Source organism: Hoplias malabaricus, chromosome 5, assembly GCF_029633855.1.
Source record: "Hoplias malabaricus isolate fHopMal1 chromosome 5, fHopMal1.hap1, whole genome shotgun sequence".
NCBI classification, from domain to species: Eukaryota; Metazoa; Chordata; class Actinopteri; order Characiformes; family Erythrinidae; genus Hoplias; species Hoplias malabaricus.
In genome coordinates, this window is record NC_089804.1 from 28101056 (window position 1) to 28123152 (window position 22097).

At 40.5% G+C, this 22097-nt stretch overlaps 1 protein-coding gene across 2 annotated transcripts in view; it reads right to left on the reverse strand.

Moving 5' to 3' along the window:
* ephb2b (eph receptor B2b) overlaps positions 1-22097 on the reverse strand; it is a 220195-nt gene that overhangs the window by 116864 nt on the left and 81234 nt on the right. For both annotated transcript variants that reach the window (XM_066673311.1, XM_066673310.1), the window contains exons 2-3: positions 19560-19639; positions 4760-5444 (exon numbers count right to left, since the gene is read on the reverse strand). In XM_066673311.1, coding sequence (XP_066529408.1) covers positions 4760-5444; positions 19560-19639 — 765 coding nt within the window. The remainder of the gene's footprint in view (positions 1-4759; positions 5445-19559; positions 19640-22097) is intronic.

Sequence of the window (22097 nt, forward strand, 5' to 3'; positions counted from 1 at the left end):
GTCCAAAAACACATGTTGGTAGGTGGATTGGCGACTCAAAAGTGTCCATAGGTGTGAGTGAATGTGTGTGTGTGTGTGTGTGTCTGTGTTGCCCTGTGAAGGACTGGTGCCCCCTCCAGGGTGTGTTCCCACCTTGCGCCCAATGATTCCAGGTAGGCTCTGGACCCACCACGACCCTGAACTGGATAAACGGTTACAGATAGTGAATGAATGAATGGAAAATAAAACTAAAAATGAAGTAGTGTCACTGCAATCACGATGAGTTTCAACCGGAAAAAGTGCTTCAAAAGCATGTGCACTGATTTGTTCTGTTCTTGGGGAAAATACCGCATTTGGTTTCAATGATTTAAAGACATTAGATGCAATGTTAGCGTTCACGAACTTAGCATATTCATGCAGAATTTTTTGGGGTTTTTTTTGTTTGTTTGTTTGTTTAAATAAACAAAAACATGGGCAAACAAACAAACAGGACAAAGTTTACATACTGAATTACAATGATAGCTTCCACAATAACACTTTAAACCATATTTGTAGGTATGAAACAGCAGAACTATTTTGTGCACTTTGTTGGTCAACTGCACTTTGGTTAAATCTGCAACATCAAACATTCTATCATCTGGCCACTAAAATGCCAGGATGTGCTATGGTGCTATCTCCGGGTAAGACCTCTAAAGCCTCTGGTTGGGATTTGGGATTTGGGATGTTTCTGTGTAAGCCTGCAGTGATGATTTTATAGTTTATTACTTTGTTTTCCATGAACCGCAGTTAAAGAGGAACCATGCCATTTTGGCAAACTTACGCTGCTTGCTGTGCGGCGCGTCGTTGTAAATTTAACCTGTCATCTGTGCTTACAGTGTCGGGGCAGCAGATCAGTAATGGATTCCTACAGTTTATGCTCTGGGTTAAGTAGTGCTCCAATGCGTAATCAGATAACAGGCGATATCATATAGCGAAAAAACAAACAAACACATGACCACTGTTGGAGGAGCCGATCCTTCGGACCATGAACATGGCCTCTATTGTAGTCTGTTCAAGAGTCTACTTCCATTTTAAATAGACGGCATTAGGCGAACAAGACCCCGTGTGTCTCCCGAGGTTCCTCATCTCCTGCAGCTCTGAAAGAAACCCGATCTGCCTTTTTAAGGGACGTTTCTGCTGAAAGACGACAGCGTGGCTCATTCGTTTTCAAGCGAGGAAGGCAGACAGTTGTAGACAGAAAGAAAAGGCCGCTGCTTTCAAAAAAAAACTACAAGCGCATTTGTCTACCGTCAATATTTTGACAGCTTTCTCGTCAAAGCGTAATTATTTGTCGAGCGCTCTGCCAAGGATTTAATTGATACATGCGTAATTACATGCTTTGTCATGGGGAGGTGTTTGAACAAAGAGTCTGCGGGTTTTATTAATGGAGCGGCGAGACGGCTCTTTCATCAGCGGATCTTGCTGCTGCTCCCATGATCCAGTGCTGTAAGAAGATACAGCTGCATCCCTGAGCGGACATCTTTCACAAATCAATTCATTACACCCCAACCCTGGATGGTTTAAAAAAAAAAAAAAAAAAAAAAAAAGCGGCCTTTCATAAATCAATCCATCCCCTCTCCACACCACCACCCCACCCCCACAACCACTGGCAGTTAAAAGGCACTGACCACATTTTTTTATGGTTCTAACATTGTCTCACGCAGCGCTATCAGCTTACTGCTGCCAGAAAGATAAATAGGCAGATGAATTGATGGCAGGCCTCGATCAAAACAGCTTAGGAACAATAGGGTTGACCGCAAGTGCTGTAGCAACCCCCTTTTCTCCCTCCTTAATGGTTTTATTTAGTTTCCTCTTCATTTTTCTACAGCAAACACACTCTGCTTACAGTTGTGGGACTCGTAAGTATTGAATGTCCACATAAAACACATCCCCGTGGTGTGTTTTCGCTGCGTGCCACCACAGAACTCCTGGATAATACATCACATGCTCGGCGGCCCACTCAGTGCGAGGGCGTGATCAATGAAGACAGAGCCGTCCGGAAAAGAGATGACAAAACACGTCTCGGAACGCCGGGTGATGGTGGCCAGGCTGGAGCCTGGCCGCGGAGAGGGAGGTGCTGAAGCTGATGGATGAGGAGGAACGAGGCATTTTCTCAGAGCAGTCCAGATATCCAGGCTTTATAAAGTAGGACAGGAAGGTGATTGTGGAGAGAGTTTGAGTGCAAGCTGACGTTATCATAAAATGGACAGAAGGGGAAACTGATTCAGAGTCAGTTCTCTGCAACAACATGGGTCCTAAATTAAAGGAACACTAGGTAGCATTTTTACATTAGAGTAACAGTTTCAAAATCATTGTGATGCTTTACTGACCTGTAATAGGCAGAAAAGAGCCTCTGTCGTTCCTATTCTGGGCTCAGCACTGCAGAAACGGCACTATGTCACTTTTGAAGAAGGGTAGGAAACTCCCCCCTAAGCCCCGCCCCTGATTTCAGGCAAGCCAACATTTCTTTTGTGAAATTAAGGATATGAACATGGCCCTGGGTGTAACATGTAATGTCATTGCCACACAGCTCCAGTGTCCTGGGGTTGTCACAGTGTTCTCACTGTGTCCATGTGGGTTTCCTCCAGGTCCAAAACAGTCCAAAAAACACACACTGATAAGTGTCTATAGATGTGAGTGTGTGATGCCCTGTGATGGACTGATGCCCTGTCCAGGGTGTGTACCTGCCTTGCACCAGTCGATTCCAGGTGGGTTCTGGGCCCTGAACTGGATGAAGTGGTTATATACAGTGAATGAATGAACAGGTTTCTAAAGAAACATTCAGTACCTCTAGGATGAGTGGCATTTATGTTTCTGAACTAATCGACTTGCATCAGTAGATGCTCCGGTGGCTGAGTGCTAATAAACTTTTCATTGGTTTCTCAAAAGTTTTCCCAGAAGAGCAGAAGTTGAAAAAGCGGGACAAATTCCAAACATTGCTACGTAAACAACATCAAAAACAGCATATCCATAAGACGACACTCTGTACTGAAACTGTGCATCGTATTTCAAACAGCTCATCAACCAAGAGATCGGCTGAATCCCAAATGATTCTCCAACCAATGTAGTGCACAGCGTGTGTCATAAAACAATGGATTCTGCACTCACCTAGTGCACTGTGTCCAATTATCAAACATTATACACATATTGCAGCTGAACTAGTGCCCTGCGTGGGTGTAGTTTTAGTTTTGTAACCTGTGAAGTGCACTATGTAGATAGAATGTTGTCCCTCCTTCATCGTTGTGCCACGCTGGCGTATCTAGGACCACATACGAAAGTGACTCAAACCTGATTTGAAAAAAATACATATCTGATGTTCACATAGTGCTGAATAAATCAGATTTGAGTTCATCCTGATAAAGTAGCCTCATGTAGATTTCCCAAATCCCAACTTTGCTCTATATCTCTGAGTACAAATCCTGTTTACCTTACTGCTTTACTCAGATAGCACTGAAACCCCAATCTGCACCTTAGCAAGCGAGAACTGATTGATCTATGAACCCTTCTATTAATCGTTATCGTTTTAATACTTTTTAAAATCCAGTGGAACACAAAAGATGCGTGGCTCTAAAGCGGACCCAGGGGGATATTAAAAATCCGTGGCACCCAGTAAATTACATGTAGGTCAAAAACAACCAAATGTGTGTAATTATGTAGGCTTTTCAATTTGGAGTAGATTGGGCCTGGGCTCAGGTTTTATTGGCATGTATTCCTGAGGGGAGATTGTGACCGTCCTCATTAACTGTCATTGAATGCGTGCAAAGGCGGCGCGCCGCCCCAGCAGCGGAGAGATGAGCGGCTATTATCACCGCTCAGCCTCGCTGGCCGGGGAGCCGGTGTGGTAATTACAGCCGGGTTTATGAAAGAGGAAGAACGGAAAAATGAGTATGTGTGTGTGGATGGTTGAGGAGGGTGGAGAGGGGGATTTGTAACACAGGTGGGCGTTTTATTGTGTCGTCTGTGTCAGCATGGAGCCCGTCTGCAAGCCGCCGTTGCCGTGGGAACGGCGCCGAGCCGAGAGCTCCTGCTGTAGAGCAGGTTGAATCACAGGTGAGGAAGGGAAAAGGAGGGGGGATAACAGAGAGAAAGCTCCAGGAACGATCGATCCACAAAAACAGAGGAGGGGGGGATAGCCAGCAACAATACGACAACTGCCAAGCCCAGAGGCAGCATGTCTGTAATATAGCGGAATTATATAAATAAAGATGGAAAACACAAAGGAATAGCACAAAAAATATATATGTTGTAGCAGCTTGAGCAGTTATTGCAAGTTGTTCTTGAGAAGGGAATTTAACATGAGCACAATGTACAATGATAGATCTGCTTTTTTTTATTTTTTTTTTAAACGCACTGGACTTAAGGAGTGTCAGAATCGGAAAAGGACAATTCCAACAGGAAAAGTACAATTCCAGCAAAACAACACGATAAATCACAGTCCTCTGCGATATTTTCCCACTCCTGACATAAAAAATGGAACGTGATTTAATACAGAGCCAAAAAGGCAGTCTTTTATTCTTCAATATTTGAAGGAAACTTAAGTCCACCGGCATTTAATCTTTCTGCCGTTTCAATATTTAACACCGGAGCTTTTAATTCCAGCTGGAGACCACAAACATAAATCAATCCAGATAAAGCATTTTAACAAGGCTTTCATTTAGCACTTCAACTCTTACAAAGCACTTACAGCAAAGTGGTTTGGGCACAGAGCAAATGGAATAGTAAGAGTAAGAACTGAGCTCACCTCTGCAGACAGTGCCGTTCTCCACGGCTTCGTGCCCGGCTTTGCACATGCAGCGGCCGATGGGCACCATCCACTCCCCGTCTCCGTTGCAGTACAGCTTAATGGGCACGTCCACTTCCTCCGCATTGGGTATACACACTCCCCTCGCCGCGACCAAGGAAGTGCTCTCGGCTCCAGAAAGCGTCTCCTGGAATATGGCTCCGTTCCGGATGGCCCGAGGACACTTGCGGTAGAAGACCCGAACTGCGATCAGCGACATGCAGCCGCCGTAGTCTTGGAAGGCCAGGTAGAAGCCGTTCCGAGACACTGGGCCAAAACTGCGCACCTCTGTGTTGATCTTCATCACTCGTCCACCCAAGTCCACCTGAGAAAAGCTCTCGTCGGCCGCTATGGTGTCCACCTTGATCCAGGGGTTCTCCATCCACGGAGGGGACACTTTGGTGGCCGTGTCCGCGTCTGATTCATAGTAGTACAAGTTGAAGGTCTCCTTACAGGAGCCCGGCACTCGAGGTATGCTACTGCAATCCCTCACAGAGAATTTCATCTCCACATGGATGCGCTGGGCTCCACGCCGTGGGATATATTTGGTGCGCACCCAGTTGTTCTGGTTGGCGTCAAAGACATTGCACACTTGATACGTGCGGATGGTGTTCATGTTTTCGTCATAGCCGCTCACTTCTTCCCACTGCAAGAGAAAGTATAAGGAATAGAAGCTTAGATTTGCAATGTCTAGATATTGGATATCATTGTTAAATTTAATTCAACTCAACTCCATTACAACAAGCAAAAACATATATGGTCTAGTATAAAAATGTTGAACATGCTTGTTTCAGTTTGATGTGACTGAGGCATTAATCTAATTCAAACTTCAAATATATATATATATATATATATATATATATATATATATATACACACACACACACACACACACACACACACACACACACACACACACACACACACGAGTAGTGACAAGCAACAAGAATTTATTGGCCACTACATTCATTATGTTTTCCATTAAGGATAAAGTGCTGCAGACACTTGTGCCTCAATTTGTTCTCAGGGCAGGGATAACACTGTATTGAAACATATGTGAGTTTTGCTTTAGATGATATATATCTATACACACAAATATATATATATATATATATATATATATATATATATATATATATATATATATATATATATATATATATATATATATATATATACACATACATACACACACATATAATACATGAAATGAGAAAATGTTTGATCAACACAGTGGAACTATATTTATATTAGTGTCTATAAATAAAAAATGTAATCAACAAAATGTCATGTAAACAAATAAAAATTTCATTGTCAAACGTCAAGGGAGATACATGTGTAGTGTGATATGCATGAAACCATTTTTTTACTGTATTATAATATCTCAGTGTAATTATAATTATTCATATTTAGAATATGTTTATTTGCTGAGAAAAAGGAAAGCTTTACCATGAGATAGAAGCTTAAATATACAAAAGTAACACTACAGTGCAGCTTTTGCCCAGATATTTCATATTTCGGCATAAATAAAATGGAAGCTACCAACTTAACCATAGCAATGTTGTATTTAATTTAATAAATAAAACAGGAAATATATGTACATTTTTGGAGGAAGTTGTGGCCTAATATGGTATGAAGATTAATTGGTGTTTAAAAGTTAAATAAATAAATATCAGGTAAAATTTCCAGTGTATTAACCCATTAATTTTGACATCGCTAATACAATTAGTGTTCTTTTTTTATTATTATTAAAATGAGAATTGACATTTTTAATACTATGCAACAGTTACCATAAAATTCAAAAGAGTGGGAGCAAGTTAACATTTTGAATAACAGTTACACGTTTAACCGTATTTGCACACCTAATATTTTAGCTAGTGCCAAACTCTGCTCTCGCTTCAAAACCCTTAGCTTGGCTAAGCCCATTCCCATTTGGATCTAAGCTCACAAATTATTTCTAATACATAAATTCAGAACTCTGAACCGCAGGGCAACAGCAAATAATCTTGCAACATGCTTTCGCGTGTCCATCTAGGTTCTCAAGGGACGTTCGGAGAGTAGCCGAGCCATTTTGAGAAACTCTCCCCACAGGCAGTGAGTAGATTACAGGGCAGCGGAGGTATGAGGTGAGGAAGAGGGTAAAATCCTCTGGGCTATCCTGCCAAAAGACTCTGGCACTGCCAGTAAAAAAGGGTTGGCATAGGTTGTGTTTGCTGGAGACCCCCACTTGGCCACACTGAGTGAACCTGGCCTGTGTTTATTTGTCTCTCTATGCGAGGAGAGGATGCATTATTAATGTGGGCTTGCTCTAAACGGAAGAACAGGTGATAAACTCCAGCATTTACACGGTCGCTCACTTTTCGCTGAGCTGGCTTCGGCCCGTCTTCTGGCACCAGAAAAGAGAACCGCCATTAGCATATGATTCTTTTATACACTGAGGAATGGTATGCAGGAAGGAACTGGTCTTGCTTTGGAAAAAAGCAAACAATAACCACACTGTCCTAACACGGCTCTGTTGGCAACTTGTTGATGTATGGTATACACACATCTGAAATGTTTAGATGTGGTGCTAAGACGAAGGGACTACTGTCAAAATTAATCTTTCAGGCTCTGTGAAAAGTGGCGCTGACTGAAGGAGACAACTGTGCGACCCTCTCTTCAGAATTTGGAGCACATTTGCAGTAGTTAAGTCAACAGTAGCTAGGAATTTTTCATTAAAATTACAGACTCAATGACGTGTCTTTGCTGTTGCTACTTTGGGCTTAGCACTGCTGAAACTGCACTATGTAACTACTGGAGGAGTGTACCATACCCCCACCTCCTGACACTTTCAGGACAATGCTGTAAAAGTGAATTACACTCTACAACAGTAGGGGGAGCCCAGGAGGAAAAATACCAAATCTAGTATTCTTTAAAATGAATGATTAATTATTAACACACTATGCTAATACACAGTAAACACAAAACTATTGTTCTATATTTATTTTAAATGTTCACTTTGTAAACGTCAGAGGAGCCCAAGAGCGAAAATACCAAATCTTACCTAGTGTTGCTTTAAATTAATGAATAATTATTAAGTACTAGCATGCTGCTAAAACCGCTGGTAATTATGCTAACACACGGTAAACACATTACTGTTAAATTATTATTATGCTGTGAAAGTTAACCAAAAATAAGACCAAAAATAACAAATCTTACCTAGCGCTCCTTTAATTCTTTAAATATCCATGTTGTTTTGGAAACATATCTATGTTCACTAATCTATGCTCTTTTTATTTCATGCCTTTTTATAATTATGGGCATTGGATTTCCAAAGGCTTGAACAAAGAAGCAAAAATCACCCTCAAAATTTGGCCCTCGTCGAGCCTTCGCTAATGGAGTCAAGACCGTCTGCGCTTGGCAAAGCCGACATGCCAAAATTTCATCCCCTTAAACATTACAAACCTAGGATAATCAAATTATATGGATCGCCATTTGGAGTGAGTGAAACACACTTCTTATTAAGTTTACAACTCTATACTACATACAATAAGGGTGCATGCACCAAGGACTTCACTGCGTGGCCTAAAGTGACTCCAGATGCCTCCTCTGTGGTTTCCAGTCCAGTTGGCTGATGTTCAAGCTAAGGGCTCTCAGCACTAAAAAGCTGAGGTTCCAACCACCAAGTGAGTCACAACCCTGACCTTGTCCAGCAGGGATAGCCCTTTTTTTCTGCCCCCCCCCCCCCCTCACACACACCTTATATGCTTCCTCACACCATGGCTCTGAAATGAATTTGTTTGCATCCTGCCCCCTCTACCGCTTGCCCACCCCATTCCTCTCACTCTTCACTTCACAGCTGACATAATTTCCCAAATTAGTCGCCGTTTAACAAGGATTTTGACAGAGTTTTGACGGGATTCGGGGAGAAAGTCAAGCCTTATGTTCGAGACCCCCATTCTATCAAACACCCTCAGACTAATTAGAACAGCTTTCTTTCACAAGGCTTTTGTTCTTCCCTCCCATGTCCCAGTTACTCTCCGCAGACAGAATAAAATTATTCTAAATATGTACAGGGTCACCAACGGCAGAACAATGTGATACGCGACGTTTAAGAGTTTGAGGGACAGCTGAATCTGGCAGCCACTGCCATTCTTCTACCAGGTAATACATTAAGTGTAAATTAAGTTTTCCCAACAGCTCTAAATGAGGGATTCCAGTCAATAAATGTGTCTGCGTTTAATGTGACATGATGCTGGAAACTCTATAAATCGCCCACTTTACAATCTGGGTCATACGAATGGGCAAATGTGTCCAGGGTCATGGGCAGCCATTGACCTTAGCACCTCTCCTTAAGCTAGAGCATTCTTCTACAGGCCGTGCAGTGAGGAAAGGGTGAAGGCCGCTTAAACAGGAGAAGACAGAGTGTAACATCCCCTTGTTGGAGGCTGCTGCTTTGACTGATCAAATTAGGAAGGAATAAAAAAGCGAGGCAGTTGCTAAGTTGCTAATGAGAGATGGAGAGTTAGCAAAGGCAATGCTCGGTGGGAAGGGGAGGGGTGGAGTGGAGTGAGCTACAGAGACTCCAAACAAACACATTTTGAAGGAGGGCCTCTCTTTGTCCTGCCACAGATTTTCTGCCACTCTTTCATCACAGGCAGTGGAGAGAACCAAATGGGGCATAATAAGGCCCCAGCGATCAAGCGGCAAGTGTGAAATTAAATGAAACGTCTTCATTTTCACAGCTTTTCCCCTGGCCTTCGGTGGGAGTGCGGCTGAAGGTGGTCATGTGGTTTAAGATGTGAAGGTGGTGGGGGTAATTCTGAGAGGATAAAGATTTTTCGATCCGTCTGACCGTTAAACGACTAGCTCTTTCTGCCCTCAAGGTTTATTGTTGCTACCAGGGATTTATCTTGTGTTAAGACTGCAGGGAAGTCCCATGTTAAGTCTTCAAAAGCGTTCTGGTTGTCCAAAGGAAAAAAAAAAAATGGAAAGTAAGTGTGTGTGTGTGTGTGTGTGTGTGTGCATGCAATTGCATGACTGGAAATTGTAGTCTTGCTCGTTTTTAAGATTTTTTTTTTTTTTAATATCTAATTACTTGAAGCAAAGCACGTTTGTAGTTTAAACATGATCTTGATCGTCAAATATATATTATTCATTTCTTTATTAATTATTAATTGCTATTAAGGGTTTTGAGTAATTATTAATTACTCTTTCAATTATATATATATATATATATATATATATATATATATATATATATATATATATATATATATATATATATATATATATGGAGAAAAAAGAAAACAAAGCAAAAAAGAAAAAAAAAAATCTTCTGAATCATGAATTCCATGTTTCTTCAAACCTTTGAAAACAGTGAAACCAGACCTTCAAACTCTGTGTTCTGAGAACCATTGTTTCATGAATCTGTGGGCACCTTTCTCTAGGGAAGAACATTGGAACCACAAACAGAGAGAGAACTAGGTTTTCCTTTTGTTTGTTCTTTTGCAGGCCTCCAGAAAGACAAGAGCCAAGCTGCTCCCCTTTGAGAATTGTCCAAGAACGGACAGTTCTGGTGCCCTTTCGATAGCCCTGTAGACTAGCACCCAAACAGCAAGTGCACCAGCGCAAGTGGGGCGCCACTGAGTCTGTGGTTCCAAACCTTGGCCTGCAAGGTCATACTTAAATATAAAGGGGGTCATCACACTTCGTGCTAGAGTGGGCTACCCAGACGGCTCAGTCGAGTGGTTGGAAAGACAGCCTTGGGCGTATGGATGCTATGTCTTCCATCTTTCAATTATGACCGAATTCTTAAGGGGTTTACTGTTCTTCTTCACTCACCCTATTACTGTGCTCTGGCAATTAGGACAGACAGCTAGTACTGCAGGCCAAGGCCAGTTCAATATCCTTCTGCTGTTACAGAGTGAATTTCAGCCATGCCTTATGAAAGTCCTGGCAAGCATGATACATTGTCCATGTAATTAAACACACATGGTAACTAATGGCCTTTTATTTGCCGCACCGGAGCTCGAACTTGCCAGACAATGCAAATAACTGTTGGAGACAGTAGCATTCATGGATCTCTTGCTAGTTTCAGGGAAAGTATCCGACTGATATATAGCAGAATGTTCTCAGGGAATTCAGTTTAAAATCAATAACTCCCTCGCCACCCAAGGAGAGAGAGAAAGTTCAACTGAGCTGTAATCTATAAGCTTCTTTGACAGTCTCTCTCTCTCTCTTTCTCTCTCTCTCTCTCTCTCTCTCTGTGATTGGTACAACCTAGCGTAACGGAGTGCTCTTGGTGAATTATGGAACAGGCTAGCTTGGGGCGACAAAGAGGCTGCCAGCGATCACCGTTTGTTCAATATTAATTGCTGCACCGTAACACAACTCCTGAATTTTTAGCTGGAGTTCAGCATCTTTCGCTAATAATCTGTCAAAACCTTACAAAGAGTACATGAGGCCAGCTATCATAACTTTCTCCCTGGACTGTCGTTTGGACTAGCCGCAATACAGTGCCGAGAATGTGGAGCATTGCTGACACCTCTTTACATGAATTATTTTCTAACATAATACTGGCATTAAGAGAAGGAGAATGGCCGGAATGGCGCTTGGTGCAAGGAATCCATCACGGATTCATACAAATAAATAATGCACGTAAAAGCAAGGACAGAACTAGCTGGAGGAGGCCCCGAGTTGCCCAATTTTCAGTTGCGGGAAATCTGTCAGTAGGCACGTCTGTCCTGGGGGGACGTGTGGGACAAATGACACCCGGGCCATGTGTTGGATTACAGAGCGGTGTGGGGCTAGGTCCCAGTGCACTGCTGGGCTTCCCACCACAAGGAGGGTGGAGAGAGGCTGGGAGTGAGAGAGTGAGAGAGACAGAGAGTCCCACTAACTGAGCTGTCTTTAGCAGTCAACTCCAATTACCTCCATCCACTGGTAATGCACAACATGTGAAGTTAGACAAACAAGCTTCTTATTGGCTCTTTAACCCTTCTCTCGCGATCTCCATGTGGATCATGTTTACATATTCTCCTTCGCATAAATCAAAGCCATCAGACTAGATGCTGCCAAACTTGATTTGATGCTCCGGCATTTATGGGACTGGATGACCACACAGACATTTGAGCCTTTGATGAGAAGAAGCCTAAAATTGTAAAAATACGGGTTTAAGGAGCACTTCTAATTGACGTGGAAACAAAACGAACGGTCGTTCAGTTTGGAAATGACTTCCATGGAGTGCACCCAGAGCCAAATACCTCTTCAGAGGGGCTCCGAGGGGTATGGCGTGTAATATATTACAACCAGACGTGAGCTCTTTAGAGCCATCTGTTTCTTTACAACTCTTTGTAGCTCTTCTCACGCTGACCACTAATAGAGAAAGTGTGTTGTCAACTATATAAAGTACAGTACTGTATATAATTACCTCAAGGAGAAGTCATGAAACCTGAAGATGCATTGCCATCTATCTAGTCTAGAATGACCCCACAAGTCCCTGCTACCGCTACGTTAATGTCAATCACAATGTATCACAGCGTAATGCTAAATAAGTACAATCACTCATACTTACACTGAAAGCTCATGAGTTGTCACTCCGATTAAAACTAAGGACTGTGTTAATGCGTAAAATGATTAGTCATATTAGTAATATGTGTGTCAAGAGCTAAGCTGCTGTTTTGAATTAGAAATACAAGAGGCCAAAATTTGTGACTGCTCCTGGACTGTAAAGAGACGGCACTCTATAAGGCTAATATATAGTGACTCATCCAAAAATCAAAGCTAATTTGTTCCACTTTCACTTCAACAGCTCTTCTGAGAAGACTTTAGACCAGATTTTGGAACATTCCTGTGAGGATTTGATGGCATTCAGCCATGAAAAGCATTAACAAGATCAGATATTTATATAGGAATGATTAGCTTTGGCTCACAAACTGCACTTCCACTGATGATTAGTGTCAAGGGGGTAACACTGGGCTACTTGCGCTTGGGCCTGTCACGATAATTACATTATCGACTTATCATACAGTATATAGACACTATTGCTCATTGTGTTTACTGGAATTTTTGTTTTGCTAACAATGAATGGCACCAGTATTTTAGCCACTCACTCTATTGCCTTCTCTGGTCTTCTCTGGTCTCTCTATTCTGGGGTCATTAAGTTGATTTGGCTGAAAAAATTGACTTTTTTTCCCACATATGAATATTTTTAATAATTAAGTTTTGGCTAAAAGTCCCTTGCTTTGTAAAGGGGTGTAAACTGATTTTGTGATAATTTTATCATTATATCAGTGGCATTAAATTGTCTTAAACTGACAAAAAACATCGTTCATTGGGACAATATATCGACCACAACTAATTTTTATTTATATTTTGTTTTTTTATTATATTTAAACATTTTTATTCCTTTCTTAATACTCTTAATGCTCATTAAAGGGGAGTAATTTCATTAATTTTCATTCACTCGTTCATGCTCTGTAACCGCTTCTGTAGTCCAGGGTTGTGAACAGTCTGGAACCTACCTTTAATCACTGGGCACAAGACAGGAACACACCCTGGAGGGGGCGACAGTTCTTCACAGGGCGACACACATTTACACATTCCTTCACATGATCACACCTATGGACACTTTTGAGTCGCCAATCCACCAACGTTTTTTTGGACCGTGAAAGAAAACCGGATCACCTGGAGGAAACCCACATGGACACACCAAACTCCTTACAGACAGTCACCAAACTCCACGATTGGAGCTCAGGACCCTGGAGCTGTGTGGCAGCGACACTAAAATTTAAGTCCATTACAAAGGTCCATGTTTGTCCATAGAGATTACACAATGTGTGCACAATTATCAGTCCACACAACACCTTAAAAACCCGAATTTACTAATTATAAGTGATGCCTACAAAAATATGGATGTACAGTGTTTGCACATGTCACAGCAAGCAGTAGTTACATAACCAAGCTGGTAATGTTTTTTTGTTTCCAGCATTTATCAAGTGCATATTCCACAGCAGATATAAATTAGGAATAAACCGTCTTACGTAAGGTGCCTATGTCCAAAAAAAGCCTTTCCATCACAACATATTACAGAAATTGGGGCATTACAGGCTTCAATTAAAGAAAACGCTTGCGGTGTGATTTTTGATGCTCCTATAGCATTCACAGCCCATTCATACACACAGCAACCCTGAGGACATGGTGAAGGAAGTACAAATGGTTTGCTGACGGAAGTCAGAACAAGCTGAGAGAAGATTGAGTAGGAAAGTTGGCGCAACATCACTATGTGGAAAAGGATTTTTTTTTTTTTGTGGAGCTGGCTACCTTAGAAGCCTTCTATCTACCTTGCTTACTGTCATTCTTTCCTTTCTTAAGAACTGCAGCGAGAACTACTCCATCTGAGCATTCATCAGTGCAGGTTTCATGGTGAAGAAAGCAGAAATGTGGTTTGGCTTGCACCATTTTGACAAAAATAACTGAATTTTGCTGGATTAGATAAATTAATCTAGTAAATCAAAATGGCCAGAGGAACATTCAGGTCTGGCATTGTGATTGGTCTAGATGCTCATGTTACACAGTCAAAAACAACAGCCAATAAAAACACGGTGGGCAAACCTGAATACATCAAATAAATAAAACTTAAGAAAGGAAACAAGTAAGTGAAGCAAAGCAGCAGAAAAGCTTGGCAAATGCTTTCTGCAATATTACAGTTGCCGACTTATAAATCAGTCCGACAGTCTGAAATACCCACAGTTTATTAAAGTCTTTGAATGTCATATTGTGTATCAAGGGCTTTAGTAGCTGAAGATGTGGAAAAGTACTCAGCATTTTGGGCTACAATGTTGATAGAAGATTGAATAAAACCTTTTCACATCTGGCGCTGAAAAACATTCACTATAGTAGTTCCATTTTAAAGAAAATTTCCTTTTCAGCAGATACACCCCACACACTGTATCAGACTTTCACATTTCAAAACAAACTAATCTGTAAATCCTCACTTGAAAAGATGAACTGTGAAGACTGTGATATGTAGGTCTTTGCAACTCTTGAAAAATATCATTTTTACGTTTAAAAACAATTTATTGTTTTTAAACAATCTATTAGGCCTTAAGCTATCAATTATATATATATATATATATATATATATATATATATATATATATATATATATATATATATATATATATATCGATACAACCACCTTGTGGCTCACTATGGACTATAAAAGTGAAATAAACTTCAGCTCCACAAGCAAGGATTTCAGACTTCTCACAAAGCTGTTGTAAATAAGAGGACTTTTCCCAGATCAGATTCAACTTTTCTTATGATGATCATTATCACCAAATCGGATTTCAGAACAGAAATCAGAAATCTAAATCAGATTTAGCTCAGAAATGTTGTGTAAGAGATTTCCTGCACATTACTCAGACTGAACTGAACTGCCTGACGTGAACTCGTGCAACTTTTCCAGCTCAACCGTCCTCATTTTAAAATGCCGGGAAAGACAGCAACATTGAGGAATGTTCCATTTACTTTCTGGTCAAATCATTTCAAGAATAGTGAATAAACAACGGACAATATCTGGTTTGTTTTTATATTGTTTTGTTCTAAGAATTTTGGGAAACAACATGAAATGTCTTAATCCAGTTTGATGTCACTCATTGTTGAAAAAAGGTTTTTGTCTTTATGAAGGCTGCTTGAAAGTGAATCACTTGAAATGTTCGTCACTGAGGATTGCCGTTTTTGGAAAGCTAATTTTAGTAAAAGACTCCCTGCAGGTTTGCCCTTAGAATGAAGGATACATTCATACCTGTATCCAGCCTAAGAATAATCATTGATTTTTTTTATTCAGGTCGTCTATATATATATTTATATATATATATATATTAGCACAGTGCAAAGTAAAACACCAGTCTGTTTTCTGTTAAACCCACATTTCAAAACAAAAATGCTCCGTAAGGTACAGTATATACATAAAATTCATCTCAAGTGAGTGTGTAGTTAGCACTGTTTGTTTGAACATGTGGATCCTTTTAGAGCCTGGTGTGTTCAGGCTAAAGTCAGATACGGCTCACCTTAAAAATACTGGGTTCACACTAACAAACAAATCAAATTTTGTTAGAAATCAAATTTGGGTCGCTTTTACCTGCTGTTTGAATGTTGTCACTGTGTATTTTGACTGACAGACTATATTTAGGAAGAGGGGAAAACTGTGGAAATCTGAGTTTTGACAAAACTGTTCCTTTAACAAAGCCATTCAGTGTCTGGTAAGCCGGCTGGTGAGGGAGCACTCCATATTGTGACTGATATTGATCTTGTAGCTTGGCCCCTGGGGCTCCGCTGGGGTGTAAGACAATAACTTAAGGCCGCTCTATCCCCGAGGTTTCTATCCCACCTGTTCTGCACTAGTGCAGACGGTGCCTTTTTCCCAAAACAACTCAATATGCGCTATGTAGAACCCACAATAACAGAATGTGACCATTGAGAAGAGAATGATGCATATGGCATTGTTTCAGTATTCATAATACTAAAAAGCACGTTTAGAGAAAAGTTTGGACACTTCTTAATATTGCATTAAAAACTAAAAACCACTTTGTTAAATCACTAAAAACTTTTACGTAACTGATAGAAGTACAAAGAAAAAAACAATCACTGTATTTTGAATTTTATTGTATTTATTAAGAGGGAAAACTTCACTTTTACCACAGTGTCCTGAAATCAAGTGGGAGGGAGTGGGTATGTTCCTGCCCATTCCAAAATGTACGTAGCACAGTTTCTACAGTGCTGAGCTTGGAGTAACAACGACAGAGGCTCAGTGAAGCATCACAAGGATTTTGAAGCTGTAGTTTTAACGTTAATATACGATCTAGTGTTCCTTTAACTGCTAACAAAAGAGGTCATCAAAAGAGGGCACCAAAGAAAAGTTTAGTTTTTTGCAAGTAAAAATGGGTCATGGTTCACTGCTTTGTACCAAATTTTCCAGTCAGTTCAAAGACAATGTTTCTCAGCGCAAAATTGCAAAGAATTCAGGTCGTTTGACATCTACAGTTGATGATATCACGAAACAATTTCAGGGAAACCTCTGTAAATAAAGGTCAAGGGCAGACACTGCTCCTGAATGTGTGAGACCATCGAGCCCTCAGGTGGTGTTGTTGGAGATACCGTTACACTACAGTGATGGACACAGCCACATGGGCTCAGGAGTACTGTGGAAAATCATTGTCACTTAACACAGTGCACCTCTGCATCAATAAATTACTATTGGTATTTTGGAGAGACATATGCTGCCATCAATATGACGTCTTTTGCCTGGAAACTCCATGTCGATATCAGCAGGGAAATGCCAGGCCACATTCTGCATTATTTACAACAACAGCATGGCTACATAGACAAAGTGAATGTGCTTGAAATGTGCGGCACAGAATGAAGAGGAGAATCAGAGACCACCAGCGGTTGAGCAGCTAAAGTCTTGTGCGTGTTGCAGGCATCTAAGTGTATCACTGAAAACATGCTGAATCTTTTCATCATCCTTGTCTCTGAAACATACTGGTCTTTTTTTTTTTTTTTACTGTATTTTTATAACATCTTTTCTGGGAATGGGATTTGTATATAGAAACTGCTGTACTCTTAAAAGCTTTGCCTTTTAACTTGGACAGACAACACTGTAAAGAGTGAACTCATCTCTCTGTGGACTGCAAGTACTATTTTAATGCTGATGTGCTTTGACTGAGGTGTGAGTAACACAAAGAAACGTACCGTGCGACTGGGAGAAAAGCACGTGAGGTGACGTTGTATGTTTCACAGCTTTGAAGACTGTCATTTGCTCACATTAAACTGACTCGTGTCATTATTTCGTCCAGGCATATTTTGCGTGCAGATGAAAAAGGGAGTGATGCAAAGTGCGTGCAATTCCAGAGGGCCACACGTTTCGGGAGGATGAGAAGTGAATATGGTTGCATTTCAGATTGGATCCAGAAGTGTGGGGCCTGATAGACTCTCTCCTTTGTTCTCTTCTATTGATTGCACCATCAGTGAGGAAGAGGCTGCATGCCCTCAGGTTTCGACGTGATGATGGTGAGTAGAATTATATCTGAAAAACTTTTGAAGTTGCACGAGCGACCCTGTTGAAAGCTTTCCGCTTTTTTTCTCTCCTCTCCTTCCATTTCTTTTTCTTCTCCCTTTCACTCTCTCTTCTTTTCTCTTACTGCATGCAGACACACGGAATGGTATAATTTAAACCAGCCCCACGAAAATAGACCACAGAAGCATAAATAATTGAGTAAAATAGGGAGTGGTTTTCCGAAATTCACCAGCAAATTACTAAACATATTTTTTTTTCGCTTCTTGGGATGCGGGGAGTCTCGATTTTGGTGTAGGGGCGGAGCACTGAACAGTCTGGAACATCAAAACTGTGTTTTCAGTTTGACCGACGGGAGCTGGGCGGGTATGCAGTCTTTGGCATGAATAGAGACCACTTTATTGTGAACTTCTGTATCTGACACTGAGAGAAACGCCAAGAAAATTTTCATGCTTTTCACAAGTAAAGAAACACTGACATCAACTTGAGAATGTTGAGAAAACAACACTTACAATAGACTAGCACTAGTGAAATGCCAAATACGTGTTTCTGGCCCTGTCCTAATCTGACATATTTGTATTGTTGTAGACAATACAAACTTTTAATTGGCCATCTAAAAGTGTCTTCACTTGCCGCTTTCAGGCCTATGACCCAGTTTCTATTTGGATAGTTCCCTGAAGTTTAAGATGAACATTGAAACTGCACAAACACTAACAACACAGAGGAAAAAATACATAGCTAACAATAACAATCTCATTGTTTAAAAAATAAGATTTGAAACAGGACAATTTAAGATTTGAGCAACATGACACTTACAACATAATACGTGAAAATAATAAAAAAAAAACCTCAAAAAAATTCAAATTTTAAATAAATGATTTATTTGAACAAATCCAGAATTTAATCAATGATATATTTAAAGCAACACTATGAAATATTTCAATTTTCAATTTTTTTTTTTGTAATAGGGAGAATAGTGCCCCTGTGTTTGCTACTCTGGGTTATGCAATGCAGAAACTGCACTATGTAACTTTTGGAGGAGTGTAGTAAACCACCTCCTACCACTACCTCCCCCCTTGAGTTCAGGACAGTGCAGTCAAAGTGAACTACACTTTGGGGAAACTGTAGGGGAAAACCTGAAGCAAAAAAACAAACAAAAAACAAACAAAAACAAAAAAAATCCAGTGTTCCTTTAAGTGAAAAAAAACTTGCATTTTTCAATGTTCAAGATCACAACTTCAAATTGTAATTCTTCGTATTTTTTATTTATGAACTCATTATTTGGCGGTGATATCAGTGTTATCTTTATGTATAAATTCCCTAAAAGCAGCACTACTTTTAGTAAAACGTGAAACAAACAGAGGGAGGGGTCCCATATATCATTATAAACAGGTGCTAAACATCAGTGTATGACATACGTGCATTGAGCAAACCCTTTGGGCTGCCAGCGTATTTTGTTCCCCTCAGTTATAATTGCATCATGCCCACCCTGCCCTATTCCTGGAGATCTACCAGCCTGCCGAGTTTCATTCCAGCAAACCTGGCTCTAATGTTCTGATACTGAAGGCCATGATTAACTGGCTGTAGTGCATTAGATTAAGGTTGGAACTGAAATCTAAAAGACTACAGATCTCCAGGAAATAATTACATAAAACAGAGGGCTGGCAAATTAAGACACTTGTCATAAAAAGCAAAGGCACTTACACTGTTGTCACTGGACCCTGATACAGGAAACACTGTCCAGCCCAGTTCAGCTGTTGCTGTGGTGGAGTCCATTAAAGTTTCTGTGGAGCCAAAAGAAAATGTTCAAGGTTACCACCAAGCAAAGATCACGTTACAGACAACACACAAACACTGCGGGTTCCAGCCACAATAATTCATACGTTTAAAAGCATGTGGAAGTCAATAACCACAATGAGAGTATTTACTTTCACATCATATTTAAACTTTTTTTTAATCTATGGGAATAAATTCTTGAAGCATACGCAGCACAGAACGAAAGAATATTGCAAACTTTACATGAAATATAGCAGCTAATCTTTCCTGATCTTCAAAGGAGTATTAGTAAAAAGTAATAAGATATGGGGTATGAATATTTCATCCTACTCTCCAGAAAAATATCCTTCTTCCCCCCATCGTTTATGGTAGTTTCGGATACAGCTGAACAGACCGCTACGTGAAATATTATCAACGTATCTGACAAGTGCCAGCATTAAATCAGCTTGTGTTATTTTGACTGTCCAGCCCAGGGAAAACTAAAAGAGTGGTTAAGTCTGAAAAGGAGTCTGTAGAAAGGCAGTGAACAGGAAATAGTGGGTTCCACTTTCCGACTCTGCAATTCAGCCAAGATCTCCGTGAGACAAGAGTCTAGTATGGGGCTGAAACCCTGGGGAGGTTACATGGGGGTAGAGGATGTGGGTTAGGAGCACTACAACACTGCGATAACCACCAGAGACACTTCCAATAAAGACATACTCCCAGATTGACATGGGGAATTACAATCAGCCCTGGATTTTTTGTTCTCAATGTGCCTTTGCAGACTTTTTTAAAGGTTATTTGCAAAGATAATACTTTAGGTTACAGTACATGAGCTCAAGATCTAATTGGTATGAACGTGCATTACACTCTATAGTAGTGATGCAGACAATAGCCTACAAAACCAGGCGTTTTAACATTGACCATATCACACTGAACATATTCTGAGATGCGTATATCCACATAGTTCTTAGTAAAATGTATCTGAATGCAGAAAAATTCAAGAAATCCCAAAGAGCACCATAGTCCTTTCATAGTGCAAATCACATGTAATGCATCCTAATTTACTCAACCAAGCTGACTAAAAATAATTTTCTAAATATAACACACTACATGAACCTTCACATATATATATATATATATATATACACACACACACTATGCCCTACAGAGGGTGTATGAAGGCATTTAGTATTCATCCTCACCTTCACTACTGGGTGGAAAAAGTGAAACAGCATGATTACTTAAGTTTGTATATTATCTGTGTATGAATAACACACAGATTTGGCCACAAGAGCAAAGAAATGCCTTGGAGTCCAACTTGCCAACTATTCTATTAGAGCCTATGATGAAAATGCTAATATGGCTAACAGTGGATAATGGTCTTTTTCTCTCCATGTATCATTATAGGATCATTTATCCCCTTTCTGTGCTTCTGAGTGTTGTGAGACGCTGCTCCCTGTAACAAGACAAATCGATATCCGGTATGGCACCTACAGCAAAATAAAAAATAAATAAATCATGTGACTGCAATTCACAGATAAAATATGTATGAGGCATTCTTTATTTTTGGATGCACTGCAAGCACAGAAGCTCATTATAACTATGTTTTTCAATATGTTTTGACAAGAAAATATCATTCTGGCCAAACTTGCTGACAACTTCACTAGACACAATCCTTACATTAGTCTATATATTTGGAAACTCTTACACTGTAATAAATTATGCATGTTATAAGAATGTAAACGCATCTTAATGGAACACCAACACAAGTGCTAGTGACACTTATCAAAGTTCAGCATGGACAATGTGACCTCTAAAGCACAGATCTCATCCAAAGGCTTCCAGGAATAGCCAGTGAGTGTACATTTTCATTAAATATCTATCAGCGGCTGAGAGAGACGTATATCCTGGTGCTAGTGCGAGGGACAAGCCGTCTTTTGTGTCCGTTCGCGCAGTGGCAGGGCTCAGGGAATGGAATGATAATCCATGTGGAAGAGAACAGAACACTGGCTTCACTGGAAATAAGTCAAAGCTGATAACCTGAATGGATTTCCTCCAGCATCTTCAAGCAGCTCATATCTGGCCAGCAGGACCCTGCTGGACCTGCACCTTCCTGGCTTTGTGGTTAAGGCTCTCGCTCAGACAGGGAGACAAAGCCTCTGCAGTGCTGGAGGGAGGTTACTCTATCTGCTCTGGATTAGCTGCTGTAAAAGTACACCTCTGGTAATTGGGGTCAAAGGGAATATATTTGCTTGCTTGTCGTGGCATGCATCCTCAGGGGTAAGCAGGTGTGAGAGCGCCTTTCAAAATGCATATCAGTCAGAGGTGTGGGTTTTTTTGTTTTTTTTGGGTTTTATTATTATTATAAAAATAAAAAAAAATACATTTTTGCTCTTCATAGAGAACGCTACCTGCCAACTCTGGTAGAGGAGGAGAGCCATTCTACCCCAGAGGGAGGTTAGTTACACTCCCATAGTCAATGAC